This window comes from Mastomys coucha, unplaced genomic scaffold (assembly GCF_008632895.1).
Source record: "Mastomys coucha isolate ucsf_1 unplaced genomic scaffold, UCSF_Mcou_1 pScaffold6, whole genome shotgun sequence".
Taxonomy (NCBI): Eukaryota; Metazoa; Chordata; class Mammalia; order Rodentia; family Muridae; genus Mastomys; species Mastomys coucha.
Window position 1 is genome coordinate 105,819,403 of NW_022196912.1, and position 16,218 is coordinate 105,835,620.

At 37.8% G+C, this 16,218-nt stretch overlaps 1 protein-coding gene across 2 annotated transcripts in view; it reads right to left on the minus strand.

Moving 5' to 3' along the window:
- Window positions 1–2,183: 2,183 nt before the first annotated feature.
- Gtf2a1 (general transcription factor IIA subunit 1) overlaps window positions 2,184–16,218 on the minus strand; it is a 34,671-nt gene continuing 20,636 nt past the window's right edge. For both annotated transcript variants that reach the window (XM_031355443.1, XM_031355444.1), the window contains 4 exons: window positions 15,476–15,609; window positions 14,888–15,208; window positions 10,180–10,269; window positions 2,184–6,688 (listed from right to left, as the gene is read on the minus strand). In XM_031355443.1, coding sequence (XP_031211303.1) covers window positions 6,581–6,688; window positions 10,180–10,269; window positions 14,888–15,208; window positions 15,476–15,609 — 653 coding nt within the window. In that variant the 3' untranslated portion in view covers window positions 2,184–6,580. The remainder of the gene's footprint in view (window positions 6,689–10,179; window positions 10,270–14,887; window positions 15,209–15,475; window positions 15,610–16,218) is intronic.

Here is a 16,218-nt window from a genome sequence, read left to right on the forward strand (position 1 = left end):
CAATACGCCAGCTGAACACTGTGTGAGCAGCAGCGAATTTGCCCTCCTGCTCCCAGATCGGATAACTTTACCCAGGGAGACAGTTACGGCAGCCATTAGAGTCAAAGCCTGGGCCTCGGCAGCCATAACAAGCTAGGCTTGGCCACCTGTCCTCAACAAGTCACCTAAGGAGACCATTATTAGAGAAAAATGTATCCAGTCTGGCCATGCTGGAGAGGACAACCTCCCAAGTCCACATCTGGGGTCCTAACTTGAGGTTTGGATTTCAACAGAGTGCTAAAGGTATTCACCAAGTCCTGGTGTGCTTTACCCATCACCGACTTCAGCTGTGTCTCCTGCCAGGCAGTCCGATGACCTGTCAAAACTCTGAAATCTCTTTTCAGGAGACAATCCCCACCACCCCCACCCCGCCCCCTACAGGTATCAAGATTCATCCTTTTCCTTCTCCCAGGGGGAGGCTCGAAGGAATTCCAATTCTGTGGAGGACTACTGTTTCAGTAATCTGATAGCCAAAGGAGGAGGCACACACACCCCTCCTTAGAGTATCTTCCCTCCTCGTTGAGAGAGTTCATTTTTAACTGTCTACTCACCCAAGTCCAGCTTGGTGACATTGCACATCAACTGGCTTCCTTACAGAAGCATGGAGTACTCAGGCAGCTGCATCACCCAATGAACCTTCAACCTCCTCTATGGTTCTCATGCCTACCTTAGCGGCAGGATGACCTGCAGCTGAGGCAGGGGGCGTGGTGACTTCAGAGGTGTGGGATGGGCATCCTGACCCTTCCACTCCCACAAAGACACGGTTTCATTAGCATTACCTTAGAACCCGTCAGTGAGCACTGCTCTCCTTCTGCTCTGGGACTGCCACCCAATGTCTTCTGGGAGCCGTCATGGCAGTTTGGGTTCTGGATGACAGACGTGTGAAGCAAATGGCTAAGCTATACACTGGGCATGTTTATTTACTCCCATGTCTGTTGAAAGACATGGAGACTGTGAAGATAGTAGAAAAGAAAACCCAGCAGGACCACAGCCTCCTGCTAACAGGACAGGCTAAGGTGGAAAGCGTTTGTTCCCGTAAACTGGGTCCAAGAAGGGCTATCTCATTTTCACCGTAAACTGGGTCCAAGAAGGGCTATCTCATTTTCACTAGGCCTGCTGCCTGCCTGCCTGCCTGCCTCTCCCCCACTGTCCTGTAGCTATGGCATCCCTACTTTGTTTCACACACATATACAGAATGTACTTTGATCATATTCTCTTCCTATTACTCTCCTCCCCCACACTTAATATTCTTGTCAAGCTTCTCGTGGCTTTAAAAAAAATGTCCAGATATGGCTATGTATTTGAGTTGATCAGATAGCACAGGATACAGCCATTGCTCCTGGCTGCCCACAAGAACTAGCATCAGTGTCCTCGGCATGGAACTTCCGTGGGCTAGGTGAGATCAGTGGACTCTCTGCCAAAAGGAGAGATTACCAGTCACTCATGGACTAGTGCTTGGCACTTTAGAGCTTTCCCTTGGCATTAACTGCATGTGACCCATACACATAATTGGCAAATTTGCTTTTAAAACAGTTCCTAGGCTGAAGATGACTCAGTGATTAAGAGCATCGGCTGCTCTTGCAGAGGACCTGGGTTTGAGTCTCAGCACCTATGTGGTGGCTCCCATAACTCCACTTGCAGGGAATCCAATGCCCTCTTCTGATACCAGTGAGCACTGAATACTCAAAGTGCATGTATAAAAAATAAAATTGAAATAGTATAGTTCTCAGCTTCCATTTTGAAAAAATAAATCTATCTCAGACCTGTGATTCAGAACAGTATGTATTCCCTCTCTGATGGCTGGCATTCCTTCTCTTTCTTCTTCCCCCTTGGTCAGAACAGTTAAGTATTCCCACTCCCTGATGGCCGGCATTCCTTCTCTTCCTCCCCCTTGGTCTGTTCTTGCTGACCACAGGTTTACATGCTCTCCCTTCTAGGTTGGTCTGTGACCAAACCTTTTGGTCTCTCGATCACACCACATTTTGCTATTTGTACTTTAAAAAAAAACAAAACAAAAAACAATCATTTTATATTACCCAAATTATTTCAAAATCTTGCCATTGTCACTTGACAGATGGGAACTCAGGTAACAAGGATTAAGTTCATAGCATAGGAGATTCAATTAAACTGCAAAATACAAGAAATGCTGCCAATAAATAAAATATCTTTATTATGATTATTTAATAGTTAAAATCTGCATGTTTCCTTAAAGTAGTTTATAACAGGATAAAAAATTACAAAAAGGCAAGCTCTTAATGATTCATTTGAATTAACTATAAAATCAAAATACTGCTAGTAATTTTAATATCTTCTAAAGTAACACAAAATATATTCAATATGTAATACAAACCTCAATAATCCAAATCTCCTAATAAGCAATTATTTACAAACTCTGAACTGAGAAAAAACAGTTTAGCCAAACAAATGAAACAATGTTCTTAATAACTTTATCCTATGTGATCTAAGCTTTGTGAGTACAAATACTCATTTAATACAATGTTAATTATATTAACCTTAATTTACATTTAGTTGGTGTGAATTTACCCATCCTAAATGCTTCTGTGCCCGGAAAATACAACTTTTGAAAGCACTTAAGAATTTCTAACACAGTTTAACAATTCAGTCTGGCACCCCAAACCCCACCCTTATAGGTACAGAATTTAACTAAGGGTACAAAATTTAACAATATCCCTATTTTCGTTGAACTTCCTGTCTAAACTGTATGATTTTACTCAGTTGTCCATATACCAATGACACTGACTAGTAAGCAAAGCAAGCAACATTACTTTTTTTTTTTTAAATAACATCTTTAATTAAAGTTTTTGCAAGGTAAAATATTAAACTTAAAATAGTCTTAGTACATCAAAATACTAAGCTCTTTAATTGTATTCCAAGATGGTCTTTAAAACTTAACACCCGATATATCACAGAAGAGCAACCTTGATCTGCAAGTGTACAGAATGAATTTTACAAACATAATAAATATATTTACGCCCTTACACAGAACAGTATGTACAACAGCAGTGGACAACAGTAGCTGCGAACAGCTGCGGACCAGCCCCTCCCACCCGGCGTAACCCGATGCATACTCAACTGATTTAAGGAAGCTTGGCTCAACAACCAATTATTTTATTTATTCACTGGTGTTTTCTTCTCCCCAGAAACGAGAGGAAGCTTTTATTCTTCAAAAATAGAAATATTAAATTTGATGCAATCTTCCTTAAATCATGCATGAAAAGAAGATAACAGAAGGGCAAAGGTGGGCTTCCAGGGGAAAGAATATAAACCAGAATAATTTCCATAAGGGTAACAAATTTAAAAGGTAAACTGAACAATAAAGATGAGAAAACACATAAAACCATTAACCAAAAACTTCAACATCTGTTATCGCTATTTCAGACAGGTAGGCAGGAGACAAGAAATGAAAACATCCAAAGATCAATAAAATAGCACATTGCACAAAAGCTCAAAAGTTCAAGGTGAAGTAATATGAAAATATAAGAGTCTTCTCAAGTGGAAGAAAATGCTGTTATAAAGGGAAAATTGCTAAGAGGAGATATGTCTGTTCTTATACAAGGAATACTTATCCTCTAATATGGTGACATTATTGCTATAATATAAAAAAAAATAATAATATTCTCAGAGGGAGACAACTCTGCATTCGTCCATACAAGCCACCAGAAGAAAACTTGATTTTCAATACAGCAAAAGAAAGCCTTTATATAAAAACTAGTATTTTTTATATTGTCTTCTAAAGCCAGAATATGGTATGCTTGTCAATAACACATTTCAATCACTGTATACACTGCATGACTCTTGATGCCAACCTGATTTTTAAAATGGCAACAGTGCAAATGTGACATGTATATTTAACAGAAATGTGAACATTTCAAATATAAAGATCTCCTCCTATCCTGTTTGGCTCTAGAAACCTCATAGGCCAAAGTTGTGTTACTCTAAGAAACCACGTGTGCTCTCGGGCATTCAGGTAGTGTGAGAATACAGTCAACCACCAGGCAAGAGCTCATCTACTGAAAGGCACGCATTTCCACGTTAGTCATCTGTGTAAACTGACCTTAGCATTACTGGCAATATGTCACATAAAAGGTGCCATCACTATGGGTACAAATCCAAACAGATCAGCTTCTGCTTGCGTCCCAATTTCCACCTTTTGGATAAGCATGCTACTTTCATCTTAAAATTCTGCACGTGGGAATCCCTTGCTTTCCAAAGGAATGACACTTTAGTAGAACTTAATGACATCATCAGTTAAATGAAATGGCGAAAGCATGATTGAGAATGCAAAGCAAGTGACATTTACACAGCAAAAGCTACTATACTAAAGAACATGGCATGCTACTTGATTTAAAAGGAACACGACATAACAGCATGTAAGAGCAGTCTGGTATGCGGGGCTACTGGAAGCAGTTTTCCAAGCTTTCCCAGATCAAAGCATTTGTACAGGATGCCATTACTATTAGGCAATACCTAGGTTCAAGATAGCCCCTCTGTGTGTGTGTCACTCTGAAAGAAGTGGTTGTTCACGTTTGAGAATGTTTAGCTAGAAAAAACAGGCCAGTGGACAATGCTAACCTTAAGTATGTTTGACTACACAGCAAGGCAGGACGTGTGCTGGATTAGCGTAATAACTACTATCGGCCTGAGGTTCACTGAAGCGGCACTGCTGGGCTGCCACAGGTAGTTCAGGGTACTGATTTCACGGAGTAAACGCAAACCTAGAAACCACACCGAGGGACAACTCAACAACTCACGGGATTCTGTTCTCTCCGTTCACCAAGTTTTACACTTAAACTGGAACTGCTGTGTGCTTTGAGAATAGGAGATTAAACAAACGTCCTCCCAAAAGCTACCGTAAGAAAACAAAGAAAATGTTTAAAAAACCTGTATTATCAGTTATGGAATATAAGCAAAATCTAACTCCTATCATGTTAAGACCCCACCACCGATACCAAATTTCACAACATAAATTGGTTCAGTAGAGTGAGAAGTGGAGAGGAGAAATCAACTGCATTTAGAAATTTTAAAATATGTTCTTAAAAAAGCACTATATAGCTCACAGTTTTTCTTTTGTGATATACTTTAGTTTATGTGTTACTTCCAGAACTACATAAAGTCAAAATAAAGGAAGACAAAAATGGAAGACATAAAAAAAAAAGTCAACAGGCAAGTTAACTCGAATGCAAATCTTGTTAGTCACTAGGACAGAAGTGAGGTGAGCGAGCACGCCTGCAGGTCCCAGGAGGCTGCCTTTGTTCTATGGAGCTCCTCTCAGGAACAGAGCTACACACTCTCAACACACAGTAAATGTCTAGAGTTTTTAATATACAAGTCAAATCTCTGTATTTTCTTTCCAATGTGCAAATTGGAGCCCAAGTCTCCATCACCAATGGCCTGGAAGGGCCACCAAGTGAAAAAGAGGTAAATTTGTGTTTAGTGGCCTGCTTTCCTCTATCCCCTCCACCCTCAAACCTTTCCCTCGAATTACAAATTTTTTAAAATTTTGTTTAATTAAAATAATTTCTAAAATCCTTTACTAGTAAACACAAGAAACTTTTATAATTACTAAATTGTTTAATAAAAATCCAGTCCTCATCACTTGCCCTTCTGCTTCTTAGATCAATGTACAGAGTATCACCCCAGGGCTTACATAACAGGCAAGCACACACTGTGGCCCAGCAAGAAAAGCCCTCACATATCACATGTACTATACAATTGCAGCTCGGTGGTACCTTTGTGAAATAAAAACATATTCCTGAGGAGCCAATTTGGGGTTTCCTCTTCTAGAATGGGACTGAGCAGTTTTTCTGTATGGAAATTAAGCTGTCACTTTAACTCTAGTCAACACAGGTAAGACCCAAGTCTTTAAGTTACATTTAACAGGTATGAAAACCTAGTTAAATCAAGCATCTCTCCACACTGTGACCACTGATCCTCGTCTTTAAATCTTACATAGATGCTCGTACAGCCGGGAAGCGAGAGGTATGTATTACTGAGGAGAGTAACAAGTAAAAACATTTTAAGACCTATGAGTTTTAAATTTTCTTATACAAGTGAATTAAAATTCAACACCATAATTCTTGCCCTTCTGTAAAAAGCTCACACGCAATTTTTACCAAATATAACCACATACAATAAGCAGTTTCAGTTCAATCTATCAAAAGGGTCATTTCTTCAGGTCATTCCAACAAGTATCTTCTGATTGAGCCCAACTTGGAGAAACAAATATAGACAAAGCTTTACATGCTAATTACCAATGGCAGGTTCCTGTATTTAAAATTGACAGTTACAGTTTCCTACACAAACCCCTCCCCCCGCCCAGCAACCCCAGGTGCTACAGTTCCATGGCTTGCCAGTCTGAAGTAGTGTCTATGTGGTCAAGGTCTAGCTTGGCTCCAGTAGCGTTGCTTCTACTGCGCTTTTCTGACATGCAGAAGTGAAGTTTTGGCTGATATATGTCCCAAGTTTCAAACCGTCCATTTTAACTTTTTAAGTTTGTCTTATTTATAAAAGAAGCAACTCTTCACCACTCTGCATCTCCAATGGCTTTGGAAAATATATAATCTCTTCCGTTAAGATTCATAATGCCATCCTTGAGATGAAATTTCCATTTATTTTTACTTCTGTGTATCTAAACAAAAATTAAGAATGCAAAAGATGTAATAAGAAAGCACAACAAAACCTCATTTATAATAAAGCCACAAGCTTTGTCTTATATAATTACTATATTTGAAAATTGAAATTTGAAAAAAAGAAATTTGAAATTTTCTTAATGTTTAGCAAAAAACACTATGTAGATTTAATTTTTTAATAATTTGTTAATAGCTCTCAGTAATTTATATTCAAATAAAATAGTTATGAGTTACTGCAAACAATACAATTGTTTTACTAAATTGTTTTACTTTTACTAAAATAAACTTTCAAATAACAGTACTCTCGAAGCCTAATATGACCTTTCACATAATAATGCAAATAGAAATGCTCACTGGATATACATTTCTGATATCTCAATTCTAAAACCCTATGACCTATCCTCTTAGCACAGACACCCTTTGGCATATTTATGACACATGGTTGTCCAATGTCTATCTAATTATAATTAGAAATTTGTCTAGACTTTACCCTACCCTGAAACCTGTTTCCTCTAACTTTCACTTACGAATCCTATTAGCACTTCCTTTTGATGTAAATAGTGTTTTGTGCATTTGGAAATCACTGAGTGTTCTTGCTCTAGACTCAAAACTTCTCATTAAAACAAAACAGAGAATAATGTTAGAATAAAGGTAGAACAGAGACTCATTTTCAGTAAGAAGTCCAGAAATTCAAAACTGAAGACATATTGAATAATATTTGTATTTGCACAGAAGTAAAATGCACAAATTTACAAGCATTCCTTTACTAGTCTAAGCCCTTCATAAATATACAAAATGCCAACAAAATGTCTTTAATATCCAAAGAAAATATACTCAAGTAAAATTACTTCTAACAATGGTGAAACCTCACTCTACTGTTTTCTCCAACAGTTCTTTAATTACCCCAAACTTTCCATTCTATTAGCATTTAAACCAAGACTCACTTGTCAGGCAACACTTTATTATTCCTTCTGTGCTTTTCTTAAAATTGACTCATTGTTGAAATGCAAAGCTTAGGCTTCAAAACAAAACTCCTAAAACAAGTTAGTTCAAACCATGTTCGTGTCTCATTTTAAATAACCCAGGCTACCTCACCATGTATAACTTACCAAAGCACTCATTTTATTCTTTTCGTCTAATTTTTCAAATAGAATTCTGAAAACTCTGAAATTGTTCTTCACTAGGCTATGTAAACCTACTCTCATTCATGTTCAAACATGAATGTATTTGGGAGCAAGATAAACCAACTTTAGTAACACTTAAAAATTGAATACAGCGGGATGGGGACATGCTCGTGGAGATGGGGGGGGAGAGTTTGAGGGGGAAAGATGGGGGATGGGATAGGGAACAGTTAGAGGGTCAACCAGGAGGGAAATGAAATGAGGAGTGTTAAAAAAAGAATATGGGGATTTTTTTAAAAAAATTGAATAAAGCTTATCAAAGGAGAATACACTATTCTCTTAAAACAAGACAATACTCAGAGAATCAAGCTCTTGTCTGGTAACCTGCCATTGTGAAACTGTGTTTTGGGTATGTGGCTGCAAATAGGTCTCTTCAAACTCTGTTTTAACCTCATACACTTTCTGCAGCTAACAAAAAAAATCCCATCTGCTATAGAGTTTGTGATAGAGGTAATTAAAAACATTCATCTAAAGTCACAATGCACAAAAACAGATCAATCATGTAACAGACTTTAGGTTATTGATATGCAACTGACCTGGTTTTGCCTTTTTTAAATTAAGATACACTGTATTGGCAGTTCCCCTATAGATCTGTTTGGTTAGGCACAGCACTTATACTCATTGTAACAACAAAAAAGTAAGCTCTCTTTAATCTGAAGGGAATCTCATACAGAGTGCAAATCCTACAAATGTTCATGCCCAAACACTAGTCACTGAGTACTCAGTACTTACTGCTACTCATTAAACATTTGTTTAAGAAAAGAATCACATGGGTACAGAGAAAGATCACTACTATGTGAACTTACAACCAGTTTCATGACTAAGCACTTATTGCTTAATGACGTAACTATAAAAATCCTAACAAGAACACTACCACAGCAGCTCTCAACCGTTGTGGGCTAACCGACCTTTTCAGGGGGTTGCCTAAGTTAGGAAGATTGAGAACCATGTACTGATAGCTTAAGAAAATATATTGTAAACTGATATATTGTAATATGATATATTAAGAAAATATATTGTAAAAGAACACTCTGGGGCTGGTGAGATGGCTCAGCAGTTAAGAGCACTGACTGCTCTTCCAGAGGTCATGAGTTCAAATCCCAGCAACCACATGGTAGTATCTGTAGTGATACAAAAAAAACAAACAAAAAAAAAACCCAAAAACAAAAAAAACAAAAACCACTGTTTAAGACCTAAAAATATAATAACCATAAGATAAAATAACTGCAATAACCAGGCAGTTAGGAGAAATAGCTCAGCTGTTAAGAACACCGGCTGCTCTTCCAGATGTCCGGGGTTTGGTTCCCAGCATCTGCATGGTGGCTCACAACCTTCTGAACCTCCAGTTCCGGGGCATCTGGAAAACCTCCTCTCACCTTTGCAGGCGCCAGGCACAAATATGGTGCACATACATACATACAGGCAAAATACTCATACACTTAAAAGTGGGGGGAGAAAAAAAAAATAAAAAAACTAAAACCTTATAAACTAATAGGTGAAAAACTCACAAAACTCAATAATCAATTCCCAAACAGTTTGGTTTTAAACTTCCCCAAACAGAAAAATATGTAAAATTTTAAGAAATCTCCTAAAACTCATTATTTGGGTCTCTTCAGACTCAAGGGAGCTGAAGTTATGAAAGACAAAATCATCACATTAGTTCTGTCATTAGAAGGCAGGGGACTGTTACAAGATGACACCATATGAATAGGAAAATGATCATCCTCTCTCATCATTTTGTCCATTACTTTCTTTCCAAAGGCAATGGTAAGGAATTAAGTTCTACTCATTCTACTCAAACAACTGTGAAACAACCACAATGCGTCCTTTCACACTGGCTATAAAAAGAAAAGAGGCAAGCCAGACATGGTAGCATGTGCCCATAAACCCAGACAGAAGCAGGAGGAGTACAGATGAAGACAAAGCCATCCTAGACTAGCTAGCTTCCTACACATGGGAGTTCCTGGCCATCCTGTTTAAATAAAACCTGGTCTCAGGAGTTAAAAAAAAAAAAAAAAAAAAAAAAAAAAAAACACAAATACAGCGAGTTATCATCTGCCTAAGTGTTTCAGTAAGGCTGAAAAGATGGTTTAGAGAGATTACAATAAAAACAATGCCCATGAGCCGGGCGGTGGTGGCGAACGCCTTTAATCCCAGCACTTGGGAGGCAGAGGCAGACAGATTTCTGAGTTCAAGGCCAGCCTGGTCTACAAAGTGAGTTCCAGGACAGCCAGGGCTACACAGAGAAACCTTGTCTTGAAAAAACAAACAAACAAAAACAATGCTCATACTGAATGTGAAGTCCTTACCTTATCATACTGGCATACAACAACATTTTCTGTGTCAAAGAGTTCCTGCCCTTCCTCGTCACTGACATCATCTTCACTGTTGAGGGGCTCCTGCAAATAAAAGGAGACTTACTACATAGATCTCAGGTATTGTTATAAAGTTTCCTGTAACATATAGCAATAGAAGTACCGTGGCCTTGATGGTCTCTGGAAAGGATGTTCAGTGTTTATCTTAAGGTTTGCCATATTATTTCAGCATGAAATTAAGAAAAGTTAAGCTATAGAACTCATAAGACTCAAAGAGGATTAACATTTATTTCCTTTGGAGCTCATTAAAAAGCATTGTCTGCTCATGTAGAAGAGCGTGGTTCAATGCCCAGCATCCACAATGGCAGCTCACAACCATTTCTAACTACAATCTCAGGGCACCAGATGCCCTCTTCAGACCTCTCTGGGTACCAGGCACTTATGTACTAAACAAACATACATGCAGACAAAACACTCATACACATATTTTTAAATTTCCTTATTCATTAATAACCGCACAAGATAAATTCTAGGGTTTCAGATGCCTAGAAATTAACCTGAGAAGATATGAAGGCTTCATAAGGTCATTATATTATGTACCAGCAACAGTTTAAAAGAAAACAAAGTAACACTGAAGAAGAAAGGGAAGAATACAATTGGTTTGCAGTGTGGCCTCAGGACTGGACTAAAGACTAAGATACTAAATGCCGATCAATACTGTTTGTCAATATGACCACATGGCAGAAAAAATAATTAAGATTTAAATTAGTCTTAAACGTAGAGGATGAAATATCTCAGGGCCAAAAATAAAACCAAAAAAGGGGATAAAATAAGGTTAAACTTCAGTTGTGGTGTTAGACAAAAGCTTTAACTCAGATTTAAATGAAGACAAGACAAAACAGAGGTAGAGAGGAAAATACTCAAGGATGTTAAAGCCTGGGCACATGCCACTCACACATGGGGGGTAGGACACATATACTCTTTCAACAAAAATGTCTATATTAAGTGTACACTTCCCATCTCCATAGCTCCAGAGCACTCCACCAAGCTTACCCATTAAGCAATCACTCTATCTCCCGGCAACCACCAATCTGCTTTCTAACTTCATGAATTTGCCTATTCTGTGTACATAAATAAAGCAATCAATTTGTGGCCATTTGTGCTGTGCTTTTGGGTGTTCAATGTATACTCATGTAGCAGCAGGCACAGTACTTCACAATTCTTACAGCCAAATGCTATTCAGCTGTATAGCTATGCTACATTTTCTTTGCCATTCACTAGTTATTGACAGTCAGAATACTTGTACTATTTGGAGAGAGTGACAAGAGTATCGCTGTGAGCACTCACATGTATGTTTTTGTCTGAACTCCTGTTTTCAATTATTTCCTATATGCATTTGCAAGTGAAACTTAGCAGCACATTGCTAATTCTCTGCTTAACTCTGAAAAACTACCATTACACTGTTTTCCATGAAAGCTGTACCACTTCATATTTACACTAGAAACACGTAAGGATTCCAAATCCTCACTATCATTTATAAACTGTCTTTTAAAATTACACCACTGCTGGTTGGAGAAATGGTTGAACAATTACTGGCTGCTTCTCCAGAGGGCCTGGGTTCAATTCCAGCACCCACACACACACCAGCTCACAACCATTTATAACTTCAGTTCCAGGGATCTGACACCCTCTCTTCTGGCCTCTGTAGGCAATGAATGCACGTAATACAAGGAAATACACGCAGACAAAACAGCTATACTCATAATGTTTTCTTTTAGTTATGCTTTTCCTAGTAGGTATGATGATCCCCAATTATGGTTTAAATTTACATTTCCCTAATGACTAAAAATTGCTTAAGAAAACCACATCTGTTATTACAGTTTCTGAGGGTCAAAAGCGTAAGTATAACATACAAAGTTTCCGTGTTCAGTCTCACACAGGTGAAAACTTATGGTATCACACGACATTGCCAGCTGAACCTCTGAGTCTTTTTCAAGCTCACTTAGATTGCTGGCAGAACCGACCTGCTTAAAAGCTGTAAGGCTGAGACTTTCGTAGATGCTCTCCAGCTGAGGGATAGGTAGTTCAATGGCAGAAGACAGTAAAAAGCAGCCAATGCCCAGATAATGCTGTTTGTGGAGTCATATGCCTTTAAGCCCATCCCCTGGGAGGCAGAGGTACAGACCAGCCTGGTCTACATCCCAAGTTCTGGGCCAGCCAGAGCTACAGACCCTGCCTCAAAACAACAAACAACAACAAAAACAAAACCCACCTCATCCCATCCCCACATTTAGCCAAGCATGGACAGAGGTATGCTCAGCTTTGATCCTAGAACACAGGAGGTATTAAGTTCCAGGCCAGCCAAGGCTACAAGGTGTCCCCTGTCTCAAAAACAATTAAAAAAAAAAAAAAAAATCACAGAAGAGATTACATATTTAAAAAAACAGTGCAAATTCTTTCATAAGAATACTATCAACATAAAAACTGGTAAGAGGATTATGAGAAAATAAGTTACAAAAGCATTGATATACATTGACATAAAACTTCTGTCAGTGTTGAGCCTAGCAGTTAAGGAGAGGACAATACATAATGACCAAGCTGTGTCATATAGAGAACTCAAGACTGTTTTGCAAATTAGGACCACTAAATAAAATTCATAAATAGCAGTCTATGAATGGGATACTGTGACTAATGGTTGCAGAAAGGCATTTAATAATAAAATACATTTCCTTATAATAATTAAAAAAAAAAAGGGCAAAGCACTTGGCACTCACTTATCCCCAAAAGACCGACATGGAGAAAAAGCAACAACAACAACAACAATATACTTAATAATAGACCAGTACAAAAAAAAATCTTCTACATAAAAAATGAGTCAACAAAGGCATTATTACAAAAGCATCCGGCTGGCTGAATGACGACTATTAAAAATTCTATACATATCTACAACACAAGCAAGCTGTAAAAACACAATATGTTACTTATGGAAGGCCTAAAATTTGGAAAAGGGTTAGAAATAATGCAAACTAGCCATTTCAACATAGTAAAAATATAAATAACAATTAAATACATGAAAAGCGATTGAAGCTCCTAAGTATTCGAGGAAGTTCAAACTAAAGACGCTCTTTTTCAGACTGGAAAAAATTCAACAGTCTGCCATCATCAGGAATTGATAACATATTGACATTTACAAATTATAGACAAAATGGCAGGATAGACTCAGTAAGGCAAGTTGGCAAGTCCATATTCATGTGTAATACTTAAGAGAAACGCAGGAGTTCTCAGGACACAAGCCACCCAAATGCTCAATGGATCCAAAAGAGGATAATCAAATTATAGTACAGTCAACAGTAAAAATGAGTTATAGACTGTAACCTAGATGAACCTTAGTGACATCATTTTAAAAAAAAAATAACAAACTTTACATTTAAAAATATTGCACTTACACTATAGGATGACAAAAAAAACTCAAGTAGCATTATCTCTGTAAACATGAACAAGTGTACTGTAACACAAAGAGAAGCAAATGATAAAGCCTGGCACAAATGCTTTGAAAGCAGAAGAAAGATGTAACTAGGGAAGAAACACCAAAGTATACAAAGAAACGTTTAAGTAACAGAAAAAATTTCACTCAGTGATGGATGCCTGGATAGTCATACTTTTAAAATATTTTTATTCACTTTGATTTGTCAGATATTTAGTAAATTATTTTTAGCTAAATAATATTTAGGAAAAAAAGATGTTTAGGCCCAAACAATGATCACATTATACTCCCAATATCTGAGAACCTGAGCCAGACTGTTAGAAGCTCCAGGCCAATATAATGACTTCCAGACCTGGGCTACAGTGTGCAACTGTCTCCAAAAAACCAAGATAATAATAAATAAATATAAATAAGTAAAATGAAACAAATTTGTATTAAGATTTAGAAGATGATGATTCCATTTTAGGCCAAAGTAATTAGTCATAAAAATTATGGTAGGTTACTATGTCATCTTGGACATAGTAACTAATCTGGAAGAATAGAAAAAATGGGAACATGTTTCAGGTGTCAAGAAAAAGGTATGAAGATCAGATTATTAAGGACCTGCTATAGAGTACAACAAAAAGGGCCAAAGATGGCTTTGGCTTGAGCTGTCACATTCAGTTTTTCTCCAGTTTCCTTTGTCCCATATACCATCATATCTTTTTAATCACTAAAAGAGATAATCAATTACATCTATCTGTTTTACCAATACATTATGTTTAAACCACATTATGGATAACTAAGTGAAAGAATTTGATTTGCACTACCCTCACTATTCCTATTAATATCCATTTGAAACATGTACCTTTAAAATGAGCTTATGATAGTTACTGTTAATATCAACAGGACCTATATTGTATTACCTAGGAGATATAACTCACTCAGGGCATAACTATGAGGGATTATCAAAGTCCTGAGCATGCCTACAATAGATTGTGATGAAAATATTAACTGACTTAGGAAGACTCATACTCCCAAGTGTGTACAGCACCACTACCTAGGTTTGGGTAATGGACAGTATAAGGAAAAAGCTAATTAAGTGCAAGCATCCACCTCTCTTGGCCTCTGGGGGGGAAAAAAAGTACATAATCTGTGTGCTTTTTCACTATTATATTTGCATCCAAATACAATAGTGAATGAGTGCCTTTCCTTTTCAAAGCTTTTATAGAAACTTACTTCTTCCACCTGTCCATCTTCAGCTCCATCTTTCTCTTTATCTTCTTCCTCATCATCATCATAGTCTTCTTCTTCATCTTCGTCTTCCTCAGAAGATGTATCCCCTGTTCCGTCAACTTGGAGCACCAATGGAGCTTGCTGTTGAGCAGGCTGGGCCTGTGGCTGCTGCTGTCCAGCTGCAGGTATCTGTGCTTGTGCTGGGGTGGGGGCTGCCACTGTTGTAGGAATGACCTGAGTCTTATTTCCTGTAAATAAGATTTGCTGTGGCTGGATGATGACACCTGTCTGTGGTGAAATCCCTCCAGGAAGTGGGGCTAGGACCTAGGGCAAACAAAACCACCTATTAGAAAATGGTAAGAGGGATCAAATGTCCAAAACCAAATTAATAATAATTCAGTTTTAAACATGAGAAATGTACATTAGGCTTGAAGGCATATAATCTTAACTCCGTACAGTTGTTTCTGACTGCTTCGCACATACTAACTTGTCTAAAAGAGTGGGGAAGCACACAAAGTCATACAACTACAGTAGCAGCAGAGGCAGAGGCCACAGAAAATGGGTACCAAGGGGGTGACTAAACTACTTTACCTGCTGGATAACAGGTGCTTGTACTCCACCAGGTTGCATTTGTGGTATAACTTGTTGTTGTAGAACAACTGACTGCTGAGGCTGAAAGATATACTGGGCACCATTGGCTGCTCTGACCACCTGAAGCAGCTGGCCTAAGGCAAAAAAGAATATAGTCCAAGTTGCTATTTCAGCAACAATTAATACACAACAAAATTTATACTGCTTTCAGGCCAAAGAACCTAGAAATTACCAAGTTAAAAGACTAAGCATTCTACTAAGGGCTATCAACTACACATGTTAAACTATACCCATTACTGTTCCTATCTTCCCTCTATATCCAAACAGCTCAGTGATTACAAGTACTGGGTGCTCTTCCTGAGAACTAGGGTTCCATTCCCATCACTCCAATGGGAGCTCGCAGGTTATGTCTAACCCCAGTCCTAAGGAAACCAATGGCCTCTTTTGGCATCCCAAGTCACTGCAAGCATGTGGTACACATATACATAAGCAGGCAAAATATCCATAATATAAAATTTAAATCTGAAATAAAAAAAGACTTTATGATAGCCTTAATTATTTTTGGTTACATGGTAACAGCCAAGGAAGTGCAATAAATAGGATCAGATATTTCAATGGTTGTTTTTAAACTTTAAAGACACAAAGGTATATCTCATTTATATCTTAAACCAAAGCACAAGCTTTGCTTAAAATTTTCAACATGCAATGAAAATTTGCTGAGCCAATTAGAATGCCAAAATTAT